Here is a 26,311-nt window from a genome sequence, read left to right on the forward strand (position 1 = left end):
CAAAGTGTAAAACATACATTAAACCCTACATATGTACTGTACTATGTAGAGAATGCATGTGGGTTGATGTTGCTCAGGGTCTACCGTCCACCTACCTACGTACCGAGATACATGTACGTAGACAAACCAGGGGGGCGTGTACTGCACATGTGCGTTAAAGCTACCCTTTAGATAGATAATCACTTATCAATCCCCTTACCCATAGAGACATCTGGGCCTACCTATGGACCTCACCTATGCATGTTGCTACCTATTACATATGTATGTCTCCAGGGCTACCTACATGTATATCATGTAGGTTTGTTCCCAGCCCCCTGCTCGTGCCTCATGCAGCATTGCTCTCTTTTATGTAGGTCACCGCCAGTCCAGTCGTCATGGCCAGAGTCGCAATTCCTAAAACCTGTGCTCCGACAGTTTGTTACCTCCATAGTTTCACTTCTTCAATCTTCTCGAAGGGGCACATGAACACGTTGTGTCGGAAGTGGACCGTTTTGGTTTGGCTCAGCCGTCGATCAAGCATCTAAGGGAGGGGAGGGGAGGGGAGGGGAGGGGAGACCAGATGACAGTTGTTTCTACTCAAACTCAAAGCAATGTACGGCGGCTTTCAACAAAGGAGTAGACCGGCAATGATGGGATGAATGACAGCTCGGACTTGATAAGTGACCATCTTGATACCTCCATGTAGTAATGAGGCACATGTCGGGTACACGGTCCGTTTAAGCCTCCTTGACTTATGCGTCCATCTAGGTAGTTATAGAAACATGTTGACGATAGTGGTTTCTTCACTCAGTTGTATTTTATTCCCACAACCTAGAACATTTTCCTTACCTATTTGCAGATCTTGGTAGAGTACGTAGCAAGTATCGTGTCGGATTATACCGCTACACCAAAAGCTGCAATGATTGATCTTTTATGATTTTAGTTTAGGTATGTGAGTATATCTTACATATCGCCTCTTCGTCGCCGTGGGGGATAACCTCAACCACCTAATGCGAAGACGACCCGTCTACCTACCTGTTTTCTTCAGAAGTCATGACTCACGAGTAGCATCTCATTTCGATCAACGTCATCTTACGCGCATATTCAAACATGCAGGGGATCGGGTATCATATCGCCGTGTTGGCAGAGCCGCTTTCAAGACTTTAGGGTCGACGGCACGTTGTTTCCTTGTTTCATGGAATAGTGGGATAATGGCCGGTGGTTCGATTTAGGGCACATACCTATCTATTCTCCGCGTAATATATCAGGGTTCGTTATAATTCATCACTTGGAAGAACCAGGCAACCCAGGGAAGCCAAGCTAAGCATGTGGCAATCATGGGTAGTCACTCTGTGAACCTGTATGTATGAACACACCGTCTACATACCTCCAAGATAGCAGTAGACTACCTTGCTGATTCTTACAGAATACTACAGATCAGATACCGTGCACGCAAGGGCGGGGGATATCAAGGCTGTCATATTGTGACTGCTCTCCTCTTCCCAGAACCCACTATACTAGACTATTCAACGCCAAAAATGCATCGATCAATGCCAGTATCACCATGATAGATGGATATTGTTCGACAATACATATGCTCTCAGCTCATGTACCTTGAGCCTTTGGTAAAAGCACAAGTGACCAGTCTTACTATAGGGTACCAGGACATGAGAATCCAACAGACGGGTATCATAAGTGATGACCCATTTGTCTCTCTCAACGACGCGTATAGCCGTTCAAACTATACCAAAGAGCGGTCTCTCGGATGCTTGATGATGGGAGACGACAGCTTGTACCCAGCTTGAAAGGACAAGTGCCGTGCCTTCATGGACGCGAGAGACGGTGCGACGGTGCCTGTACCACCGTTTCATGGACGATCATACCAGAGAGAACAGGCCCAACCAAGGAGACAAAGACGAGAACGGGTACGGGGAGTGGACCCTTTATGTGTACGTCTCCTGGCCTGCTCCGCCAGCTTGACGATGCTTTAAGATGGGTATATACTTTTCAATTATTGCAACACTGTCCATTCAGTTAGCATAAGGCCCCTATGTGAGGAGGTGAGGTTGATGAGGGAGGTTTGCTTACTATCTGTGAGTAAGTCCGCAGAGTTGGAAATGGGTCGAGGGCACCGTAGGACGAATGCCCAAATGGGAAAGAATTAATAGAGGCCATTTTATAAAAAACGATCGCGAGGCTGCATTGCATACACATGTATGTATGTATGTGCTTCACAGGCCACAGGCCAGAACATATAGGTACTTGCGGGACTGGGAGTTGAAGTATCGTGAGGATTGGGTGTACTCCGTACAGCGGGGAGAAGTAGCGATACTTAGCTAGAGTGTTACCTTACCTTGCCTTGCCTTGCCTTGCATGTGCTTGGCGTCGTGACCCAAAATATACCTAGGTAGGTATACTACGGTATGTATGTAAGTAGGTACCTACATACTCACATTCCCATCCTTGACCCGATATCAGTATGTATGTATATCTGACTTCAATGCTGCCATGTACATGCTAGAGTACCAGTACATACCACATACATGTATGTAGGCATGTACGCCTTGTCTCTACTACGTGTATGTATGCAAATATGTAGCACTGAACTAAAATCTCTAGACTCTAAAGGTCCACATTGAATCTGGGTTAGATACTTAGGAAGCGTACCCATTTACAGATGTACATGGTAGTAGATCTCTCGGAGGCGGACCGTGGATATTCTAGTTGGCGATATAGCCCAGCTAGTCTCTCAACTTGGCCATAGTATACCGGCTAGTAGTCTACCCAGGTATGTACAGTAAGCCAACCCAGACGCTGCTATCTTAGCTAATTCATATCATATCTAGGTACGTTTATGTAAGTTGTAAGCAAAGTTCATACTATCAATGATTTGCGGATGGGCACCAGCCACATCTGTTATCCACCGCCAGCATCACTTACATCAACTACCATGGCAGCCATGTAGGTAGGCATGTACTAAATATGTATATGTATGTAGGTATGCACGTACATATTGGGTACATGCCTGCATGCCTACATGCCTACATAGGTTGATACTTATTACCTCCAGGCTACTACACATGTATTACCTACTTGTCCATGCCTTGTATTGATGTATTGAAGCTGGCAGTGTACATCTCAGACAAGTTGAAAGAAGAATGCAGATACACACTTATGAGGTTGGATACTTACCTCTATGTAGCATGAAAGTAATTACCTGTCTTACCGTTTTCAAAAATACATCTACTATCAATGTTCGTAGAGTATTACCAACTGAGGTGCATATACCATCTCTTAGAAAGCAGACCACTACATACATATGTACATGTATTACATGTTACCACTCATTGACTCCTTGGTACTATACATCCATGTATATGCCATGTAATATATGAATAAATGTAGGCTTAGATCTACTCGAAGAGGCCATCGTAAGAAGTCTAGTTGTTTGTTATGTTCTATAAGACATAAATAATCATATTAAGCAGATGACATTCAGGTCATGTTATATTATTCGAGAGATCGAGAGATGGGAAGAAACAACATCTCAGAGGGATAAGGGGATGAAGGGATAAAGGGATAAAGAGATAAGAAGGGGGGATCAGCGAATAGTACGGCGCATAGTAATGCATATATGCACTATTAATGCATGCATGTGTGCAGTTATGCAGAATGTATGTACCTATGTAGCGCGTGGATACAGGCTAAATCCCCCAAGACCAACATCACGTGATGACTAACTATTTTAAATGCAAGCTGGCAACTTCCAACGTCCACACTCACATGCAACAACCAACATTGCAGTACAAGGATGGTACGTACTTTTACGTATGTACATCGAACTACATGGAACATTGAATTATCGGGTTAGTCTTCATGTAGATAGCTTAGGAATCTTGACCCATGATTAACCGAGTTAAGGGTTAAATCGGGTCGGCCTGGGCTTCTTTGACCTGGAACCCACATCTGTTAGTTTGACCAATTAGCGAAGGCAAAGCTGGTCCTAGAAGCCATGCCAGCTCAAACATTAAAGGTACTTTCCATCTTCGACACCTGCGTACCGTGAATTCTTAACTCTTTCCACACTTTTTCTTTCTTGAGGTGCCAGTACTCGAACCTAGAACCCACACACCCCAGGCCGCACACGAAAAAAAAGATTTAGACACCAATCCAAAACATCAACCAGCTTGAGCCTTGAGCCCAAGATACTTCCATTAATACCATTGATACTTTCATCAATAGTTACTTTCAATTATCGAAAGTACTTGAGCATCCGAGTCCTGGTTAGTTTTAAGCTACTTGCATTACCTCTTGCCTATTACCTACATACTATTAAACACTACAGTCACTACTACTTGCATCAATAGTAGTAGTAGTACTGAAGTATCAAGATCCGATCTTCGCAAAACAACAGAAGTCACTTTTCCCTCTTCTTTATACTATACTACTTTACATATTCATCAATTCAACAAGTACCTGCCTACCTTACCTCAGTTACCTGCTACCTCCTGCATACCTACGTTATACATCACCTTACATTACATTACATACCTAACCTGGTAGATACCTGAAGGTTTAACGCTACTTGTTAGGATCCTTGCATGAGTGTATGTATCATCAACCTTCGATTGCGATTCTAATTGCCAAAAAGTGCAAGACGTTGACTCCTCGCGAATTTTGAGGATTTTTTAGAGAAAAGAGGCCGCCGTCTCCGCCACCTCCTTTGACCAACCGAAAGGAAAGGATCTTTCATCTTACCACCAGTAATAGAAAGGTATGTATCGTGACACTTTAATTTTTTTCTTCTTTTTTCGCGCGCGCATATTTGGTTCGTAGGCAAGCACCCACGCCTTGCGAACTAAAATTTTCCCATACTACCATCTCATCATCATCGTCATCAATCACCATATCCATCATCCATAATCGCCCTAAGTCGTATGCATTACCATGGTATGGTAATTGGCAAGCATCAAATAAATACATTTTGCTAGTACGACTCGGGAGCAAGCAAAGTTACTTTGGATTGGCTGCATGTACCTGTCCAAGTATCTTACCCAAGTATCTTACCCAAGTATCTCAATTACCAAGGTATATGGGAACATCATATGGGAACATCGGGTGTATCTGCGACGTACCTACACCGCCCTAATGCCCCAACTCCCTTGTCCTCCCCCCCCCCATCCACCCTAAAAAAACCCAGCCAGAAAAAAAAAAGCCTAAAGAGGAGCACTTGAGAAACAGAGAGCCAAGGAGCCTTGATCAGATTGTGCTGCGAGCGGCATAAACATAAAAGATTTCACAATTACACAATTCACATTGCACAAGCCAAGTTGCGCGACTTTTGTGGAGTCCGTGCTTCGGGACTAGAGGGAGTAAAAGTTTTTTTTTTTCAGGTGCTACAGCCTACACAGCTTATCAGGCAGATACCAAGCCTACCAGCCTACCCAGCCTACCCTGCTTACCCAGCCTACCTAAACTTTAGCCCGGCGTTCCCACTACTTTTGAGTGTCTTCCCATGTTTTTCAACGGTTCATCATTCCCGTACCCCTCCCCCCATCCACACAGTTTGTTCCCTCTACCTCTCCCTTTCTCACCTCCAAGTACTCCGTACATCTCTACCGAAGCACGATACTTAGAACTCATTCCCTGTTCGTTGCAACAACAACTTTCTACCCCAACCAAGTTAACCTTACCTACCTCAATTATTCTTGCGTTCGTTCATCGGCGCCGGTGCCTGCGCACCACTTGAACTTGACTAAACCCTTCTTGTCACTTTACTTCACATTGCATTTGGTCTGTCTAACCACTGTTTATCCTAGCCGACCGCAGAATCTACTTTTTTCTGCGCAGTACCTAGTCAGACCACCTAGTCAGACCTACTTACTACCTACTTACTACCCTAGGTAGTGAGAGAGACGCGTCGTTTGTATCTACTAACTGCACGTTTTTTTTTTTTACCAACCGTCGCCTCAAGGTTTCTCAAACTTTGACCGTTGAGTAAAGAAGATCAATAAGCAGCACAAACTACTGTACGCGACCGAAGAAAAGAATAACGAGATTTTGCATTTGCATTGATTGCCCCCCCTGCCTTGTCATTCGGCGACAGGAAAGAAGAAAAAGAAGAGTGAGACGAAGAAGATTAGTCGAAGAAGAAACAAAGTTCAAGATCGTGTCAGTCTTTATGCACCAGCACCACTGATACCAGCTGGACACACATAACCCATACGTACATACGAATACATACGATACATCTTAATTGCCTGTAAGTCAAGAGTACCATCTACTTTTTGTCGCATCATTCATTGTATTGTATTCCGTATCATCCTATACCCTACCCTATACTATACCGTGTTCATTATTTCACTATGCCAAACTTCCCTATACTATATTCAATCTTCACTACATTGCCTATTATTTCCCCATTTCCCTTTTGAAGAAGCATCCCCAGAAGCTCCCCAGAAGCATCCCCACTCCCCGAACCATCAACACCCATTGCCTGCATCGACAAGACTTCTGGTTGCGCGCGACCTTATGCGACCATGTGACCAATTCGAAACAAGCGCGTTTGGCTGTCTGTCCTCGGCACTGCATCGCACCAGAGCCCATGATCATTAAATTCGCCATTATCACTATCATCCATCATGATTCAATTCAGTCCCATCTACGCCATTCACGATGTTGCTGTCGACGGGCCAGATTTTAGTTTGGTACCGGACGGTCAGATTGAGACCAATGTCAGCAGCATTGTCGCATAACGACAACCACGCGCTATATGGTGCCAGCCCCCAAAATATGGTCCCAAGCCTTTTCTGTTGCCTCAGGCGCAAAGATACAGATACATGAGAGTTCACTTCTCTGTCATTTTATCCTTACAGTCCATGGGCATCATCGTTGCTACCTACCTACCTACCCTTCATATATGATCATATATGATCATATCATATCATATATTATCTCGCTCCTTTGTTGAAGCGTCTATTTGTCTAACTTGTAGCCAGTGGTAAATTTTTCTCAATTCTTCACCTCTGCCGCCACCGTTACTACATTAGGCCTCTCCTTTGTTGCTTCGCCTCCCCACGTCTTCCCATATCCATCCATACCCATACCCATAACCCATAACCCATACATACCCATACGGAACAATTCTTATTTCCAGAGTGTACCTCTGCCCTACTTTTCGTTCCGAAGTTGTTTGTTTTTCTCCGTTTTGACTCATTTCCACTGTTTTAATTTTTTTCTTTCTTCTTCCCATACCCTCCAACATTAAAGTATTTGGCTTTTGGTCCATGTACTTTTTTTGAACTCTCCCAGAGAGGTTGTATCAGGAACAAGATACCTTGGTATATTTTTTTAGTTAGCTGACGCTAAGTTTGCCCATTTCAGATCATGCAGCAGTGGCAGGTCGGCCCCGTGCCGGAGTACCTATACACCAACTCCACCCAGCACGCGAACGATGGTATGCAGTAAGTATCCCCTTTTCCTACTACTCTACCTTCCTACACCATGTTCCACCTATGTACTGTACCTGTTCAATCAGTTTCCCCCCGAACACAATACCTACTACTACAATAATACATTACATATCCCCCCCTCCCTTTCCTCTCTCCGCGCCCCCCCTCGCCTACCCCAGATGGCTTGTACACATACGACCCAGTCGTGTTGTATAAAAGACCTGGTCATATATGTACCGGAAGTATATCTGCTGTCTCAACCATGGATTCGTCCCGCAAACATTGAGCTAGGTCGACCCGTCCATGCTCCACTACGAGTGGCGGGACCCCTGGGGATAGCTTCACCAGGTCCATCCTTCCTATATGCAAGCCTAGCAGAATTCGTTATCCTGCAGCTTGCCTGCTGGTTTCCTTCCCCATACCCTTGTTTATTCCATCAGCTCAAAGGCAACCGCAGCTTTTGAATCTGGCTCTGGCTCTGTTCTGGCTCTACTCTGGCTCTGGCACTTGCTCTACCAACTGCCTTGGATTTGGAACACCCAATGCCGTGCAGCCATGATTGCATTGCTCTTTGTTGTTGTCGCTCCTAGCATAACTAAGCTGTATGGGCAAGCTAACCTTGTTGCGTGATACAGCTCTAACCATCCCTACCAAGCCGACATGTCACGTAGGAATGACTTCGCTGGTTATACGCCACAGCCTACGAACCCCGGTGCCCAACAGCACCAGCCGCACGGTCAGCAGCATCATCAACAACTCTCTCAACATCAACAACACCAGAATCAACCACACCAGCAGCCGCATGGACCCCATGCCCAGCACCCGCATCACCAACCGCACCAACAATCTCATCAGGCGCAACAGCACCATGCGACTCCTGTCCCGCCGCCGATGACTATCCCGCAACCTGCAGTAGCTACTTCTCAGCAGTCCACTCCTACGCCAGCCCCAGCCCCAGCTCCTCCCCGCGGTCGCAAGCGAGCTGCGCCTGGACATCAGCAACCCCACGCTTCCGCCCCGAACGCGTCAACCCCTGTTCCCGCGGTCTCCTCTGCCGCCGCCCCTACTTCGTCTACTCCAGCCCCCGCCCCGGCAGCTACCCCAGTTTCCGCCGCGCCGCAGCCGCCAATGCAGGTGACTCCTGTGATTCCACCGGCAGTTCCGACAAAGGAAGAGGCCAGCACCCCGTCGGTCCAGCCCCCGGCTAAAAAGAGTCGAACCAACACTCCTTGGACACCGGCCGAAGAATTGCGATTGAAGCAGATGAGAGATGCTGGTAACAGTTGGGCTGAAATTGCCAAGGTGAGTCAGGTTACATACCCATAAAATCGCTTTATATCACTAACTCCAGTGGCAATAGACTTTCCCTACGCGAACCGAAGGTAGCGTCAAGAAACATTGGTACAAGGTAGGGGATTTTTTTATAAAAAAAAGCATGTTTTACTATTGGTTCCTTCGTTACTAAGCCATAACTAGGATATGCACTACGCTGAGTTCGCCGAGGATGAGAGCCAAGCCCTCCTAAGTGCTATCAAGGACTATGAGAACAACAAGTGGAAGACTATCGGCCAAAAGGTCGGCAAGCCTGCCAAGGTTAGTTGCGCCCCATTGTTTAACATGCAGATATGTTATGACTTCTTGCTAACTGGCATCAAACTAGGCATGTGAACAATATGCCAAAGAGCATTTCCCGGATCTCTTTGCGCCGCAAAAGGCACGTTACCCACTCCAGGCGCTACGCGTCTTATTTTCGTTCCTTCCTGTGCCCCATTCCTGTCATTGCTAGTATCCCTTCCATTCTTGATCAGCTCGTGCTAACCGGATTTGATGAAAGTATAGCAACCTCTATGATGGTTGTCTCCCTGAAATCGCACCACTCGAACGAGGCTGCTCCTATATCCCCCCGGATCAATCGACGACGTGAGGTGAGATGAAGGCGACATGAGGGTGGTGAGATAAGGGCGACATGGGTGTCTTAATTCCTTTCTCCATTATTCCCGTGTCTAGTTGTGTTTCGGTATATCGCTCAGGGATGATAAGGCTTTTCTTCTCTTTTTTTTCATTTCACACAGCAAAATTCCCCCGCGGGAGAATGATCGGGTTGTCGGATATTATGGGGGCTTGAGAGGACTAACATTCATGTATTCGCTTTCACAGGCTTGATTATGTATTGAAGGCATGGTGGAAAGCAGGGTTCAAAGGGTTTTCTAAAAGATGTTCTATTTCGAATAATCGATTTCGTGTGTGTTAATGCTGATCAGTCGGGCGACACCCAATATAGACTCGCCAATGTCAGATCTGAGATAGGCGAGCCGCTGGATGTCCCTGTCGGTCAATATCAAAAAGAAAACACCGTTTCTACACCGTATTATCATTTGTGGATTATTCAAGATGCATATTTTCATTGTTACCGCAACTAAATACATTGAATCGGATCAAATCGATTTAATGAAGTAGAGTCCCTCTAGTTGACCCAATGGTCCCCACCTCTCTCCTCTCCTTTTGTTTCACAAGAATATCGTGAGCTGAACTCTAGTGTTTAACTTGGTTCAGGGTAGAGGCATATTGGGATGGATCCATATAGAACGGTGAGTGAGGGGTGCTATCGATCAGTGAGTGACACAAAATAGGGGCTATTACCTACATGTATGTACTACCTATTTCCTACTATTAGGTACCTATCGCCTAGATATGCAGCACACATGCCTACATTACATAGTAGTCTGCTATTTACCTAGGTACTAGATAGGTAGGTACCTATAGTTATTGGTACATACATGTAGTTATCGGGACGCTTTGATCCCGCCGTTGCGTACCCTAGGTACGTAAGGTGGTAAGCTTAAGGGATAGGGATCACATATCTATATCGAATCGAAATTCGAGGTTTTAGACTAACTTGGTCAGAAGAGATTTCTTTCTTTTTTTTTCAATGGAAAAAAAAAAGGGGGGGGGGGGGGGGGGGGATAAAAACTCTAACAGCCACACACGTCTAGGGGCAACAACTTTACGACTGGAAACCCTAACCTTACGAGCTCTTGGGAGGTTTGGCCAAGCTGATACTAACTTAGGTGCGAGTGGTATGTAGGTATGGTTTGTATGTATGTATGTACTGTAGGTGGGTGTACCGACCACGCAAGATCTCGCCCCTTTTTTTCTTTTAGCTCAGCAGCAGACTCCAAAGCTTACTCGATTCTGACGAGTACTGGGAAAGATCAATGTATAAGGAGATGTGTGTTTCCTACTGAAGCGTAAGATGGAATGAGAAAGGAATCGGAGGAGTTTTTACTCTTTTCCCCTCCTGAAAATACTTACTTACTTAACCTGGTACTACTTACTGCCTAGTAGTAGACAGACAGACAATAGCAGAGCAGCTGGCTGTGTATGTATCACAAGAGATCCACGGACAGACGGGTACGCACAAACATGAGTTAAGACCTACCTACCTACCTACCTACCTACTTACCTGCCTACTCTCCCAACCACCACCCCCCCTTCCCTTCTATCTATCTCCCGCCCCCCTCTCAAACTATCCGAATATACCATGCGCGTATCCGACGGATAATAGAAAGGGCAAAGACAATAACGTACGACGTCCTAGTAACTCCTGGGAGAGACAGAATCTTCTCTCTCTGTCTCGCTCGCTCGTCTCGTCTTACGCGAAAAGAATTATGTTATGACGAAGGGGGAGTGGTGATAGCAGACCTACCTACCCTACCTACCTACCTACATAGCAATACCTTACCTTACCTGGTGACGACACAGACACAGACAGAGACACAGATAGACAAGCAAATTGAGTTGAGTGAGTGTGGGCCGAACATTAGGTACCTACCTAGTCAGGTAGAGCAAAGAGTGAAGAGATGGCGACGACGACAACGACCTTCCGCAAGACGACGCTCTCGCACGCGCAGAAGACGGTCCTGGCCATGTCGCGCGCGCAGTACCTCGACGCGATCCGCCACGCGCGCCCCGCGGACAAGCTGTACGTCGGCGTCTGCATCTTCCGCATGGACACGCATAGTTCCCGGCCGTCGGTGCTGCTGCTGCGTCGCTCGGGGTCGTGTGGGTCGGCTGCTTCTTCGGGTTATACTGCGGCTGAGTATAGTGATAATGGTAATGGTAATAATGCCTATTACACACATACAACAGCGAGGACGCCGACGAGCACGGAGTTTTCTTCTTCTTCGCACTGGGGGAATGGGAATAGCCAGCAGGCCAAGCAGCAGCCGCGGAACTCAAATCCTGGTACCAGTGCCTACGACATGGGGGAAGTGGTCGAAGGAGGACGAAGAAGAAGTTACCCCGGCGATGGCGGCGGCGGTAACGGGAACAGTAGCCGGGGCAGAAACGTCAACGGCAGCGGGACCTGGGAGCTCCCCGGCGGCAAAGTCCGCGACGGCGACTTCTGCATCTCCGCCGCCGTCGCGCGGCAAGTCGCGCACCAGACCGGGCTGCGCGTCGCGCGAGTGATCGGCGCGCTGCAGGACGTGCGGCGCGTGCGGCAGGTAAGGATCCTGGACTGGGATGATGATGGCGTGGGGATATTCAGCACGTACGCGGACTTGGACGCGCTGGATGGGGCGACGCTCACGAGTTTTGTGGTTGGAGGTGGTGGTGATGGTGATGGGGCGGGGGTTAGTAGTGGGGGGACGTTGAGTGGAGGGAGTAGGAGGGGGAGTTTGAGGGGGAGTTTAAGGGGGAGTCGGGATGGGAGTGTGAGTGGTGGGAGTATTTATAGTGGGAGTATTTACAGTGGGAGTTTTTATGGTGATAGTATCTACAATAACGATGGCGGGGGCGGGGGTGGGAGCTGGGGTGGGAGGGAAAGGGAAAGAGAACGGGAACGAGATCGAGAAAGAGGGAGAGGGAGCATAGGAGGAGGTGTAGGCACAAGCGTGCTATCATCCTCCTCCTCGTGGGATGCCACTGCCGCCGCTGCGCGCCCCTCGCCGGTACATAGTCCGCAGCTGGTGCTGCGCAAGGAGTGTCTGCAGCTCAACTACGCGGTGCTGGTGAAGAGCCACGACGACCTGCGGATCCAGTCGCGCGACCACGACGAGATGGTTTGGGCTAGTTTTGGTCGCGCCGAGACGCTGGATATGCCCGAGGAGATCAGGATGGTGGTGAGGCAGGGGCTGGCGTTTGCGGCGGAGTATTTGTTTTGATGTTTGGATATACTACTAGTAATAGACATATGTAGAGACTCTGAGGAGGGAATCTGCTTTGATAGTGGTTCTTACATGTACGAAGTATGATCATCTACTATGATGAGGACCACGAGGTGTGTATGTAGGCATGCCAATACGAGTGACGACGCGGCCATTGGTTTAGTTTGATGGATATCCTAGACACGAAACTATAATTAGTTTAACTCGATGCTTGTGTCTCTGAAAAGAGACAAACATACATAGCATCTCCATATCCCATCGTTATCTCCCTTAGTACATACGGCGTAGGCGTAGTAGAAAAAAGAAGAGAAAAAAGAGAAGAGAAAAAAAGGACGTTTGAATACGAGGTTTTGCGACCAACATTGAACAAATTGGAGATACCTATCATGTATCTACTACATTTTGTATGCAGTAGCCCCGGAGCTTTATGTAGTACCCAGTACCTAGTAGTTACCCAGTATAGCTAACCCAGTAACTACCTAGCAAGGCTACTAGGTAGTAGACTCCAATGCTACTCCACATTACTCCACAGCAACTTGAAGTTACATGTACTGTAACTAGTAACTATTGCATGGCAGTTCCTTGTCATTCCAATTTGCAGTTCAGTCTTCTTTTTTTTCCCTTTTTTCCCTTTTCTTTCTTTCTTTCTTTTCTACTGGCTTCACTGCTTCACTGCTTTGCTTCCTCACACCTCGTCACATTGTCACATTCGGATCATCTTCACAGATTCCCATTGATCCACAAACGGTATTCCTATTCCTAATCCTGTTCCCGCTATTCCCAACCGAGAATATCATCTACATTAGTAACTACCATGTATGTACATACTAGCACACACATCCAATGATTCTCCCATGATCCCATCCCTTCAACGTTGTAGACAGCCTAACACCTTTCAGCTGCTGGGATAGGTAGGTTACTATTATGTACGTAGGAGGCTTAGTACGTAGGTATAATGGCCCATGGCAGCAAGGTCCTTGGCTCCTTGCTTACTTGGCTCGCCAACATTCGGCCTTCACGCCATTTTCCCATATGTTCCCCCCCATGTCTGTCTGATCTCTGTCTGATCTCTGACTCCTCCTTTCCTAATCCTCCCTTGCTTTTTTTGGCTGGTCATTTCACTGTTCTTACACGTGGGTTGTGAGTCTTTGGCATTTGTTGCTTTGCTCGTTCGTTTTTTTTTTTTTTGCCCCCGTTAGTTCTCAGCCCTCTGTTTGGCTTTGTCTGTTGTTGTAATAATTTCAGTCGCTATCCTTTTCGAGGGAGAGAGTAAGAGAGAACGTCTGTGTGCGTGTGTGAGTGAAAGAGAAAGAAAATCGCGCTCCAGAGAAACAAGAATAGGAACATCGCCTCGATCGCTTCTGAATTACATACTCTCGCTTGAAACGCCCGGTAAGGCTCGGCTTACTCTAGCTGCTAAAGCTGAACGTGGTCTATGCTACAGGAGAGATCGCTGTCTGTCATAGCTTGTACATAAGTTGATTGACTTGTTGAGCCTCCTATTGTCTTCCCCTTTTGTCGGGAAATATACACGCGCCTTCAGACGTCAACCTTCCTTGGCTCGGTGATCGCGTGTCTGCCCACCTTGCCTATTCGCACGAGGAAGTGTTCATGATCGTGAACTAAATCGAAGATATCATTTCCCGGCTTCACTCGCTTAGCAACTACCTCGAATCTTCGGCTTTCTGTACATATTATATATACCTACATAACGACTTATGCGACTCGGCCATCGATCCCGCTAGCGATTACCCAGTACTTTCCATAAATATTTTGATATTACTCACATATATACATAATACTTTAATAATGCTTCGAACGATACCCACGGTGGCCTTGGCCATACTCGGCGCCTCGACCGTATTGGCTCAAACCGCACCGACGTGCTCATTGACCCAGAAGTGCCCGGAGGATACTCCGTGCTGTTCTCGTAAGATACCATACTGGCTATATATGTCTCTGTTACAGTTGATCTAACTTGGGGAATCTAAAGAATATGGACAATGTGGTGTTGGCGCATACTGCCTAGGAGGATGTGACCCGCGCATGTCCTTCTCCCTAGACGCGTGCGTGCCAGCGCCTGTGTGCCAGGATAGAACGATGAAGATGGACACCACAGACCGAATCGTTGATGTCTCGAAATACCTCGGTGACGCTGACAAGGCCGACTGGGTTGCGCAGGGTAGTCCGGTCGCCCACAAGGGCAACGTGCTTTTAACCATGCTCCCTCACACTGCTGGAACTGTACTCGCTTCAACCGCTTACATGTGGTACGGAAACGTGAAGGCACAAATGAAAACGGGGCGCACCGCCGGTGTTGTTACTGCCTTCATCCTGCTCAGCGACGTGAAGGACGAAATTGACTTTGAGTGGGTTGGTACCGAGTTGGATATTGCGCAGACCAACTACTATTTCCAAGGCATACCTGACTGTGAGACTTACTTGATTCGTAAATGTAGCATGTGGAGCTATGGTACTAACTTGGACTTGCAGACACTCATTCCAAAAACATCACAGGCCTCACGGACACCAACCAGGAATGGCACACATACGAGATCAGGTGGACCCCCGAAAAAATTGAGTGGTATGTGGATGACGTCCTTGGACGCTCTTGGGAGAAGTCAAAGACATGGAACTCTACAACGAACCAATGGGACTTTCCGCAGACACCATCTCGCGTCCAGCTCTCGATCTGGCCCGGCGGTGATGAGAAGAACGCGAAGGGTACGGTGGACTGGGCCGGTGGTGCGATCGACTGGGACAGCGACGACATCAAGAAGGACAAGTACTACTACGCCACTCTCGGCGAAGTGAGCATCGAATGCTACAAAACCGACAGCGCACCTGGTACCAACTCAGGCAAGAGCTATATCTACAAAGATGCCAAGGGCACAAACGACACCATTGAGGATGGAGATGCCAACACGGTCCTCAAATCCCTCGTGGGTACCGGCTTGGATATGGACAAAGATTACCCAAATTCGAGCGACAATTCGGGCGACCAGGGAGTCATCCCCGGTCTGAGCGGTGGTGGTCCCGGCACTAACGGCCAGGCGGCCGGCGGATCCTCCGGCACGGGTACCAGCGACGGCTCTACCAGCTCCAGCAGTTCTGCCAATCCCGCTTGCTCACAGGGCTTCCAGCAGGTCTGTGGTGGCGATACCACGAACGAAGGAGTCCGACAAGAACGTAGCCTGGGTGCGAGTGCGTTCGCAGCTCTCGTTGCCGTTGGCGGTATGCTCTGGATTTAGATGAGGATGGAGGTTGAGCATGAGGGGTGATACGCTCGTCACTTTATATACCGATCTAGGATACGATTTGAGTACAGGGGTCGTCTCGAGTATGACTGGGTGGGTTGGGTGTGCATGGGGATTGACTCACGTGTCAAGAGATATATGTGAGCCCTCTCTAGGGCGATCGTGATTGGATGCGCTTAATGGGTGTCTATGACTGATATGTACCTAGGTGTACATGTATTTATCACTTGGGGAGGTAATGGCGCGATGCCGTCCGCTCCTTTTTGGATATCAGCGCTATCATGTTGCCGAGAGATCTAGATGGGATGACATGTAGTTGGGACTCGGAACTTGGATATGTAATGCATCTTGGCTATGTGGCGTCGATATCCTCCATACCATATAAAGCAAGCCTGTTGTGCTGTTGTGTTGTCCAAGTCTGGCTTTGGGGGCTGTTACACTGCCTTGCGATTGTGAAAGCATGGAATTATGTGCATGTCTAAGTGAGGTATTCCAATGGTATCGAGTGAAGTGTCCTCGTTTGAGACCAACCAGACCAGGCCACCACCCCCAAGTTACCTGTTCAACATGCTTCGAGCTATAAATGCAATGTCATCGTCTAGTCATCTGGCGTGGCTATGCTCATATAGTTAACCCCTTTGAGGAGAATGACTCTTACACATCACTCACTCCTAAAGCCACGATAATATACAGGGAACGGGGTCGGGTTCGAGCTCCGAGTGTGGGATCTCCCAAAGGATTTCGCTCTGTCTAACGATGCATAGTATACGATAGATAGGATAGATAGTCTGATACATTTCTGTCGTTATCAATACAACTAACCTAGTACATAAGCAAGAGTACTATACTAACATAAATAAGTTTCCGAGACGGGCTGATTAATCCTCCGTCTCTTGCTTCTCCATGTATTCTAGACCATGGCCTTACCTAATTTGTTTCCGCGCATAGCTTCGCCCACGCCCACCACGATGTCCCATGCCCACCTACCTAGGTAGCTAGTTACCTAGTTAGGCCAAGTTCATTCACTCTTTGTATGGCTCATCCATTTATGCGTCCGAGTTTCAGCTAGTGCTGTTGAAAATGTTGCCAGATTTATGTTTTCTCGGACTTCTTTTTGGCTAGGATATCTCGAGATGGTTTGTATAGGTACCCTAGTGGGATGGGTATAAGGAGGAGAGTGGCCCCTTTGTGATGCGATTTGGAATATTAGGTGATTCAGACGATATATACTTACATATATCGCACACATATACACTCACACACACACTTCCAGCAAAAATGTCCACCTCACCAAGCCACCCCCACAAAACCATCGCCTTCTTCGGCGCCTCCACCGGCGTCGGCCTCGCAGCGCTAAAACGCGCACTCGCCGCGGGCCACACTTGCATCGCGCTGTGCCGGACGCCCTCCAAGCTCCTGGACAAGCTGCCCGCGGCGGACAGGGAGCACCCGAACCTAAAGGTGGTGCAGGGGGACGCGCACGATTTGGCGGCTGTCACGCGGTGCTGTTTGCAGGCACACGCGCAAGATGGGGAGGGGAGCGAGGGAGGGGGAAAAGGTAAAAAACCAGTGGATGTGATCCTCTCCTCCATCGGCGGCGTCTTCCAGTTCCCGCGCATGACGCTGGACGACCCGCACGTCTGCGAACGGGGTATGGCGACACTTCTCGAGGCTGTCACCTCGGTACGACAACAGCAGCAGCAGGAGCAGGAGGGGGAGGGGGAGGGGGAGTGGACGCCGCGCATCGTCGTCGTGAGCACGTGCGGCATGGCGCGGCACCGCGACTACCCGCTCGCGACGTTCCCGATGTACAAGTTCCTGCTGCGGGTGCCGCACGCGGATAAGATTAAGATGGAGCGCGCGCTCGTGGCGGGTGCTGGCTACACCTACACGATCGTCAGGCCGAGCCTGCTCGTGGACGCCGCGGCGCCGCAGCGCGAGATCCGGGTTGGCGTGGACGACGAGCCGGCGGTGGGGTACACCATCTCGCGGGACGATGTTGGGGGTTGGATATATGAGAGTGTTTTGGATAAGGGGGGGTTTGGGAATAGGATTGTTACGGTGACTTGGTGATTGATAATACTTTTAATACTTACCCGGGGAATTAATGCAGCACGGGATCTTACATGCCTTACCTAACCTAGGGGCTGCTGAGAGATCTGGGGGCTATGTTTCGTTTGCAAGCTAACGAACGGAATTGATTGGAGGCGCTTTGGATGTTGGTCCGGTGTAGTTAGTTATATTGTCACTTGCTTTTCTTTTTTGTTTTAGATACCAGTCAGCCGCTCAGCTCTTTACCCATCGAGTCACCTCACTTCCAGGTTACCTACGAAGTAACCTACCTAATCTACATATGTAACCTAGTTATGTATGTATATATATATGTATGTATATATGAATGCCAATGTTTCAAATGTGGCCAGTTCCACAAAGTCACGGTCCCTTTTCTTTGTCTCGTTCGCAGGTTCGTTTGCTAAGATATTCTGGGCGTGGTTACATCGTTGGTTGAAGATGGAGCCGCTAACATAATGTCCCTGAATTCGGGATGTCCAATACCACTTGATCTGCGCCTAGTCATCCCAAGCCCAGCGGGATCCATAGCCGCTTGGTGGTCTTTGTCGCCCCGTGGCGGGCTACTGCAGGGGGAAGAGAATGGCCATTGATGGTTTGTGGTACCCTTTGTTTCCCATATTGATAGGTGGGAAGCTAGCCATTTTAAAGAAGGGTGGTAGGCAGTTAAAGTACATACATAGTCAACAAGGCTGACCTCTATTCCCCCACTGTATGTACTATGTAGTATGTGCTATGCAAGACATTTATAGCAGTTGACATTCCCCTTGCGGCCGTGGCTACGTCTGTCACAAGTAGATGTGTACAATCTTCTTCTTAGAGTGAATATAATAAGGCCAAGCAAAGAGCCTCCATTTGTCCTCTCTTGTTGATCGTCTTTGTTTCTGGCAATTCAACTAATGCATTCTTCCTAAGTTGCCTCTAGTTCTATTGTCCCCCTTTCTTTATTTCTGACCATCGAGCGTGGATCGTTTGAGGTGAGTACCTAGTAAGGATCGAAGGCTTATCTTTGCAGAATAGAGTATATATAGCTGACGAGAAAGCAGAGGTATTCACATATTCACATATTATTGGATTATATTGGATTATATTGGTGACAAGTTTTTGTTACTCGCTCAAAAAGACATAACCGTCACAACAAGTCACAGTTTAAGCGTTCCTTCCCTGAATCACTGGATTCTGTTACAATACAATAGAGGTTAGTAGTGCCTACCTACCTATGTTTGCTGCCACTGCTGGTAGTTGATAAACTGCTGTTCAGGCACACTCAAGCACACTTCGTTCCTACCTTCGTTAAATCATACATAACTCTAACAAACCAAGATTTCCCCAAAGGAAACCACCAGGTACAACGGTACAACGGTACAACATTTAGTCTAAGACAGACATTTAAAAAGAAAAAATAAAAAATAAAAAAGTACAAAATGTTACGCAAAACTCTCACCTCACTCCTCACTCTTGGTATGGCTTCAGCAATGCCATCACCACTTAACGCCCGCCAGGACTCCACACCCCCGGAGCCGCGCAAACTTATGATCGGCGCTCCCTATCAAATCTTAGCTGCCAACTTCACCGGTACTGAGTTCACCATAACTGCAAATCATACTGCCGTCGGTTCCGCCCCCAGCTGGTTGCTATTCAGGAAACCTGGGTTCTTGTATGCCGTTGACGAAAATGGCAATGATACGAGTCTTTTCAGTTTGGAAATACGCAACCACCAGCCTGACCTGACCTCCTCCGTTAAGGGCTCTTCTGGCGTCGTCTTCTTGGAGTTTAACGCCGATCAGACCCGAATGATTGGCGCTGGCTACGGTAGCGGCAAGATCGATATTTGGGATACTGAGGAAGCTTCCAAGAACTTGGCGTACATAAAAAGTATCGACATCCCAGGTACACCTAACCCTAAACAGGGAGTACACCATCCGCACCAAGCTCTACTGGACCCTACGGGCCGCTTCTTCGTTATCCCCAACCTGGGCGGAGACACCGTGCTGGTCCTCGATACCCAGGACGGCCAATTCAATTTCAGCGGTAATGTGACGCTACCGCCAGGCACGGGGCCACGCCACGGTGGCTTCGTCACAGTGAACAGCGCTGAGGATGCATGCGCCGAGCCGCAGCATTACTACGTACTAGCCACGGAACTTACCAGCCAGCTATTCTTGTTCAAGCTCGCATACAAGGATAACTCGATCAGCTTCACGCAGATGCAGGTGCTGAGCACGTTTGGACACGACGCACCCCCGGCCAACGCCACCTCGGCGGCCGCAGGCGAGCTCGTAGTCGCCGCAAACCAGCGGGACGTGTACGTGTCGAACCGAATTACCGGCAACACGACTGATAGCATCGCGCATTTCGTCTTCAAGCCCAACAACGGCACCGGCGCCACCCTCGACTACGCAGAGACGATATCCACCGGCGGCCTGCGCCCTCGAATGTTCAGCCTCAGCAAGGACCCAGACCAAAGCCTCGTCTTTGTCGCGAACCAGGGCGGCGATGCCGGCCTAGCCGCGTTCAAGCGATGCAACGTTTCTGGAACCTTGAACCCGACTCCCGTCGCGACGATGCCGATGAAGTCGCTTGTTGCGCCGGAGCTTGCGGCGACGGAATTCATGGGTCCGCAGTTCGTGATGGAGATTTGATTCGATAGTTATATCCTGCTCTTACTTCTGCTTCTGCGCCTACTAGTACTAGGGATGCTCTAGTCTCGTCTTTCGAAAAAAGTATCAGCTGTGGGCGAAGCTGCATCGATCACGGCGTTTGGGTATCCAAAATGAAAGATGGATGGATGGTAAAATGGGCGTGGAGCTTATATTTTTATTTCTTTATTCTATTAAGGTTAGGTACCTATTTCTTCATTTAACAATTTACGTGCTTTTCATGATTTTTATTTTTGAGAATAAACTTGTATTTCGTATCTGGACTCCTGGAGATTCTATGGGTCCAATAAGTGACTTGGCCGTATGACAGATGAAGCTCATTGGTGTAGCCTGGGTAAGCTTCCTTTCAAAGGCGTGTCTCGACTATTATTAGAGCTAATAGCGCCTCTAGTCCAGCAAATCTGAAATCAAGCACATGAGCATCGAGGGGACCTAATTAATGTAGATCGATCGGGGGGCGGATTGCAGTGTCTTTGCATCACTATAACAGAAGCGTGTCGTGAGGCAACCTGCAATGTAACCCCACCAACGTACCGCGACGACACATGAACGGTGGGCATCAAATTAAAATACTTGAAGGGCGTAAATCGAGATCCGGCCTCATCAGGTCGAGAACAGCCTAGGTAAAAGATATTAATGGGAGATTATGGGAGATTATCTTCCCCAGATTATTCAATAGCGGTTCTTTGGATAACCTGTTTGGGGGCGTCCCACGGACTAGAAGCTACGAAAAGCTGCGAAGCTAGAGTCTGCTAGATAAGTCACAAGCTGATTCGCGAGATTTGTTGCTTTCGAGGCTGAAATCAGAAAAGCTGCCCAGGTGCACAGCGTTCAACAGGATTTTACGTCATAGAAGACCGAATGCGGAAATTAAAATCTCTTCGAGTAGCTGTTACTAGCCTGTTAGTTTCAATTTTACTACGGCGCATAGTGCTACATAGTTACTAGTAGTATGGTAGAGTCCAGTAGACATTGGTAGTTCGTGTTCCAGTTCCACTTGAGTTGACTTAAACACGTGTTTTACTCAACTTTGAGGGAAGCCTACTGTCTACTGTCTACTGTCTACTGTCTAGTCTAGTCCTCGGTTTTCTTTTCTCCATAAGACAAACGATGTCTTAAAAACAAGGACCTTGGAAATATCAAGGAAAGCTGACCTGATTGATGTGCAATACGTACGCAGAGTACGTAGATGGGAAACCCGCATTCCTACATACTACATGTAGGCACACATACATACCTACATACCTTAGTAGGTACTCATGCCTTTCATTTCTCATCTCCAACCTTGGCAATTTTAACATGCTATTGCGTGCATATGAAACATGAACGTGTTTACTGATGTACCTACTCATCACCGTCAACAGACCGCCACACCGGTAAGTCGGCATATTCAAGGTATGTAGGTAGGTAGGTAGGTAGGTAGGTATGGGTTGATACATGCATGTATCATGTATCTAACCTTAGGTTAGTTGTGTATCTGTAAACGAAAAGGGATATCAGTCTTGTATGTATGTATTTCCGAACCCATACATACACGTGCGCGTAAAGAATTCGGCCAGCATTGAAGTCTCTCGTTGTCGATGGAACTTTCACTACAGAACTGTAAGCGTGAGATTCCAATGAATTGATGAGCTTGATGAGCTTGATGAGCTTCTCTTCTCTTCTTGTTGAAGAATGACGGGTAGTTAACTGAAATAACCAAAATGATTATTATTATTATATACATAGTACTTGATCAGTAGCACGCTCGGGCCAGTCACACCTAAAGAAGACTGTAAATCCACTGTTATTAGCTAATCTAATGCAAGTTGTTCGTTGTTTGTGTAGCCCTTCCGTACCTGTCCAGCTCCGGAGCACTTGCCCGATGGTTATGACGTATAAGATTGTTAATTTCATACTTCACGTCATCAAGACCTAATACTTGGGCAAGAACAACCAAAGATGGACAGCCCACATCCCACTTCGGAGGAAAAGGTACTTGTTAATCATGCCAATAAACAATGTTTTATCGTGTACCTGGAAGTTAGCTCTCGGGCAGCTGCATTCGCTCGTTTTGGATATTGCCCATGTATGTACGTCAACATATACAACATATACAACATATACAACATACATACATCAAAGTATATAATAAACACCTTTGCCCCTCCATTCGTCTTGACTTTTGCTTTGATTCTCCATTTCTCACCTTAAAATACTCTACATCGTACACTCAGATATTTCATAAGTCTATACCAATATCTATACCCATTCCATATTCATACTCATATTCATACTCATATTCATATACCCCCTAGCCTAATACTGTATACTTTCTACGTGATACCCCAACCTAATCCTCTTTCCCATCCTCTGTCTCACTCTCCTCGTCCCCGAACAAGATATTTGATATCAAGATACCCCATCATAACGCAAACATGACGAGCGTAAACAAACCAACAGATGTCAAGCAAAAGGAGGCGGATGTAAACAGGAAGCTTCAGATATATGGCATCATCAACGCTTTCCAAAGCGGCAAAGTTCCTTCTGTAAGTGTCTCGTAACCTTATACCGTTTTAGGTGTTTACCGGCCCAAAGACTAACTTTGAGCCAAATAGAATGATCAGATCGACGTTGCCCTAAACAGTTTCCTGGAATCCAAGGCATTAGCGACTCCTTCAAAGAAGCTTTCATCCGAGGGACGAGAGTTGGTCGCGGATTTCAAGGACATCGTAGTACAAGCAAAGAAACTGCTTCTATCCAAGAACGAGGGGAATCTTCTCCAAGATTTTATCTGGCAAACGCAGCAGTTCGATCCGAGTGTGGTGAGCGTACCCAACGCGCCAGTCGACAAGGATACGGTGAAGCAGCACGGGGACAAGGCCCTCGAGGGGCTTCGTACCCTAGGAACTTTGATCATTACCAATGGTCAATTCCGCAAGCTTCGTGAGTGAAATAACATACTATAAACCCTTAAGAAAGGGTATTCTGACTAACATTTTTGTAGTCAATGACGCCACTGTACTTCTACGCGACATTGCTGGTGACGCTGCCAGCAATGCCGGAAATAAACTTCGTCCTTCCGGCGAAGTTCTCAATCAAATTGATAGGCCCGCCGACGATAACACCTGGCACGATGCTCCAAACTTCTCCAAGGAAACCGTTAAGTCCCAGCTGCAGAGTGTTTACAAGAGCAACCCAACACAGGATGCCAAAGGTGCCGTGGCTTCGGGAGCGCAAGCAGCCCGCCAGTCGGATGGAACCACTGGTGATCGCATAAATGCTGTGCAGAATGCGGCAAGTAGGGCTACTGATCAAGCCAAGTCTAATATCGATCCGGAGACTCGAGAGTCCACGAAGCAGACCACTCAAGAATATCGCGCTCGCACTAAGCAGTATCTATCCAAGAAGATGCCAGAAGAGCGTCGTGACCAAACTATCTGGCGCCTAAAGGTATGCAATAGAATCCTTCTTGTTGTTATTGTAACGTTGCTAATTCAAATCATAGAAAATGGTTGTTGAATGTCAGCAACACCCTGACTATAACCAAGCTATTACCACGTTACTCGATTTGGCTGAGCAGTACGGATCCCATGGTAGGAGCCTTGCCGCTGGCGGTACTGGCACTGTTAAGGAGACGCGCTCTAGCCTCGCCGCCGCCGAAGCTGACCTGAAGGTATGATCTTGTTCCTACAAAAGAAGACTGTGCCAGTTGCTAACACGGAATTAGACATTGATTGAGCGATTTGCCAATGGAACCTCAAGCGACGACCTCTGGGATTCGATCAACACCATTTATGAAGATGCCGACAAAGATGCTGAGCTTAAGAATTGGTTCAGATCACTCGATACTTATATCCGCAAGTGTCTCCAACAGCCCGGATACATCATGGAGGATGTTTCAAATGAGGAGTGGCATGTGTTGTATGACCACGGCAACTACCTCCTTCGTGAGAAGTACAGGACCCACACCGATCGTGTTGTCGATGAGATCAAGTTCCTGGCCGACCAGTTTGACCAAGATCCTCAGAATAAGGCTTTTGCAGCTTCCCTCCAGAAGTTGTTTAACGATCTTGGTACCGACGAGAGTGGCAAATCCGCTTTCAAACCTCACCTTGTCAAGGATCTAACCGATGTAATCATCCCTGCTGCATTTGAGGAGGTTGCATACATTCCTATTCCTCGTATTGAATATTCCGATCCCGAGATTGATGCCGTGGTGGAGAATCTCGTGTTGGAGAGCGACAACTTCATGCCGAATGTGCTAGAGGTTGCCAGCGACAACTATTTCCGCTGGGGTCGCAAGAAGATTGCCAGCAAGAACAAGACGTCGATGGACATCAAAGTCACGGGCATCCAGATGGACTTGCGCGATGTTAGCTTCCATGTCAAGCGCAAGCAGGGCTTCCCCTCCATCACCGACACCGGTGTTGCTAACATCAAAATGGGTGGTGACGGGTTCTGTTTCCGCTTGAAGATGTCTACAGCAGATGAGAAGGATCGACAGCATTTCTTCAAGATCGACAAGGTTGATGTCGATGTCAAACACCTGCAGATTAAGCTTGTCAAGTCGAACCACAAGATTTTGTTCGGTCTCTTCAAGCCCATCATGCTCAAGGTTCTTCGCCCAGTGATCCAGAAGACTGCTGAGAAGCAGCTGAAGGATCAATTTACCCAATTTGATCAACTATTGTACCAGATCAAGCAGGAGGCCGACCGGGCGCTTGACCAAGCTCGCGAGGATCCTGAGAATGCTCCCAACATCTACAACAGATATGTCAGTGCCGCTCAGAAGCAAATGCTTCAGGGCAAGAAGAAGGCCGAAGCTGCTGTGGCTGACAAAAAGGTCAACATGGCTGTGACCAAGGAGGACAGCATCTTCCCCAACATTCATCTACCTGGTGGCATCTCATCTAAAGCTACTGAGTACAGAGAGTTGGCCCGCAAGGGTGAGAAATGGGAGAGCCCAGTGTTCTCAATCGGGGCTGCGTCCAAGAGCACCAACCTGCCTCCTGCTCCTCACGTCACCCGTAAGTCGCATGCCGTGGGTAGCAACACCACCAGCACCCACTACACCAATGGCAACTCGAATGGAAACTACTCGACTGGCCAATACACCAACGGCAGAATTGCGGACCACAAGAATGAATATGCTCCGACAACCACTGCGCCTAACACTCTTACAATCTAGGAAGCGTAGAGTGAGTGCGTATGCCGCTCCTGTCTCATCACTACACTTTTAGTGATGACGATGGGAAGTAACGAGAATGAAAAAAGGTGTTTGAGGGGAAGGGGAAAATAATGAGGTGGTATGATATGACAGGCAGGAGTCAATGATGGTTATACCCGGAGATACCCAGGAATAAGAAAGATTTTGCTTGGAAAGATTCCCAAAGGCGAGAAGAGGGAACGAAGTTGGTGATTACTGCCTGTCTACGGACCTAATTTTTGTATATTCCCTTTGTTTTTCTGTTCCTTGCATTAAATACCTACTTAGTATCTGCTTAGTTAGCAATGTTTATGCGCGATTCCATTTCAAACATGAAACATGAAACATGATATTCAGGATATAATGCCATGTGATTGATTGCTGTAGTTTTCAAGTGTTGTTGCTGCTGTTGCAAATTTGTATATCGTAATTTCTTAAAAGTTGTAGAAAAGGGGAGACCTCATACTGAAGTTTGTCCTGGCTAAAATTCGGGTTAGTCAGCAAACTCCTCGTTGTGAGCATTAATGACCCCCCATTT

General features: G+C 47.6%; 7 protein-coding genes across 7 annotated transcripts; 6 read left to right on the forward strand and 1 right to left on the reverse strand.

The window, feature by feature from the left end:
• The first annotated feature begins 7,419 nt into the window (after positions 1 to 7,419).
• On the forward strand, positions 7,420 to 9,874 carry GGS25DRAFT_473513 (uncharacterized protein). Its single transcript, XM_049259541.1, has 4 exons — positions 7,420 to 8,732; positions 8,791 to 8,838; positions 8,907 to 9,023; positions 9,091 to 9,874. The coding sequence occupies exons 1-4, from the start codon at positions 8,091 to 8,093 to the stop codon at positions 9,214 to 9,216; spliced, it is 933 nt and encodes a 310-aa protein (XP_049119595.1). The 5' UTR covers positions 7,420 to 8,090; the 3' UTR covers positions 9,217 to 9,874.
• Positions 9,875 to 10,986: 1,112 nt separating this feature from the next.
• GGS25DRAFT_103034 (uncharacterized protein) lies at positions 10,987 to 12,696 on the forward strand. The gene has a single exon (XM_049255973.1). It carries the CDS (start codon positions 11,291 to 11,293, stop codon positions 12,593 to 12,595), a length of 1,305 nt encoding a protein of 434 aa, XP_049119596.1. The 5' UTR covers positions 10,987 to 11,290; the 3' UTR covers positions 12,596 to 12,696.
• On the reverse strand, positions 12,228 to 12,977 carry GGS25DRAFT_473517 (uncharacterized protein; the record flags this gene model as incomplete). Its single annotated transcript, XM_049259542.1, has 2 exons — positions 12,228 to 12,774; positions 12,838 to 12,977. Coding segments are annotated over 2 exons (222 nt in total), but the record flags the coding sequence as incomplete, so codon positions are not given.
• Positions 12,978 to 13,916: 939 nt separating this feature from the next.
• On the forward strand, positions 13,917 to 15,993 carry GGS25DRAFT_103055 (uncharacterized protein). Its single transcript, XM_049255974.1, has 3 exons — positions 13,917 to 14,528; positions 14,592 to 15,029; positions 15,092 to 15,993. Exons 1-3 carry the CDS (start codon positions 14,408 to 14,410, stop codon positions 15,847 to 15,849), a joined length of 1,317 nt encoding a protein of 438 aa, XP_049119598.1. The 5' UTR covers positions 13,917 to 14,407; the 3' UTR covers positions 15,850 to 15,993.
• Positions 15,994 to 16,639: 646 nt separating this feature from the next.
• On the forward strand, positions 16,640 to 18,258 carry GGS25DRAFT_473521 (NAD(P)-binding protein). The gene has a single exon (XM_049259543.1). The coding sequence runs from the start codon at positions 17,047 to 17,049 to the stop codon at positions 17,926 to 17,928; it is 882 nt and encodes a 293-aa protein (XP_049119599.1). The 5' UTR covers positions 16,640 to 17,046; the 3' UTR covers positions 17,929 to 18,258.
• Positions 18,259 to 18,848: 590 nt separating this feature from the next.
• On the forward strand, positions 18,849 to 20,680 carry GGS25DRAFT_103193 (putative isomerase YbhE). Its single transcript, XM_049255975.1, has 3 exons — positions 18,849 to 18,902; positions 18,972 to 19,123; positions 19,187 to 20,680. The coding sequence occupies exon 3, from the start codon at positions 19,350 to 19,352 to the stop codon at positions 20,565 to 20,567; it is 1,218 nt and encodes a 405-aa protein (XP_049119600.1). The 5' UTR covers positions 18,849 to 18,902; positions 18,972 to 19,123; positions 19,187 to 19,349; the 3' UTR covers positions 20,568 to 20,680.
• A 1,803-nt stretch (positions 20,681 to 22,483) lies between these two features.
• On the forward strand, positions 22,484 to 26,201 carry GGS25DRAFT_473527 (uncharacterized protein). The gene is made up of 5 exons (XM_049259544.1): positions 22,484 to 23,113; positions 23,183 to 23,510; positions 23,572 to 24,017; positions 24,073 to 24,240; positions 24,295 to 26,201. The coding sequence occupies exons 1-5, from the start codon at positions 23,003 to 23,005 to the stop codon at positions 25,753 to 25,755; spliced, it is 2,514 nt and encodes an 837-aa protein (XP_049119601.1). The 5' UTR covers positions 22,484 to 23,002; the 3' UTR covers positions 25,756 to 26,201.
• The last annotated feature ends 110 nt before the right edge of the window (positions 26,202 to 26,311 follow it).

Source organism: Hypoxylon fragiforme (genome assembly GCF_022984875.1).
Source record: "Hypoxylon fragiforme strain CBS 206.31 chromosome Unknown GGS25scaffold_2, whole genome shotgun sequence".
In the NCBI taxonomy this organism is placed as follows: Eukaryota; Fungi; Ascomycota; class Sordariomycetes; order Xylariales; family Hypoxylaceae; genus Hypoxylon; species Hypoxylon fragiforme.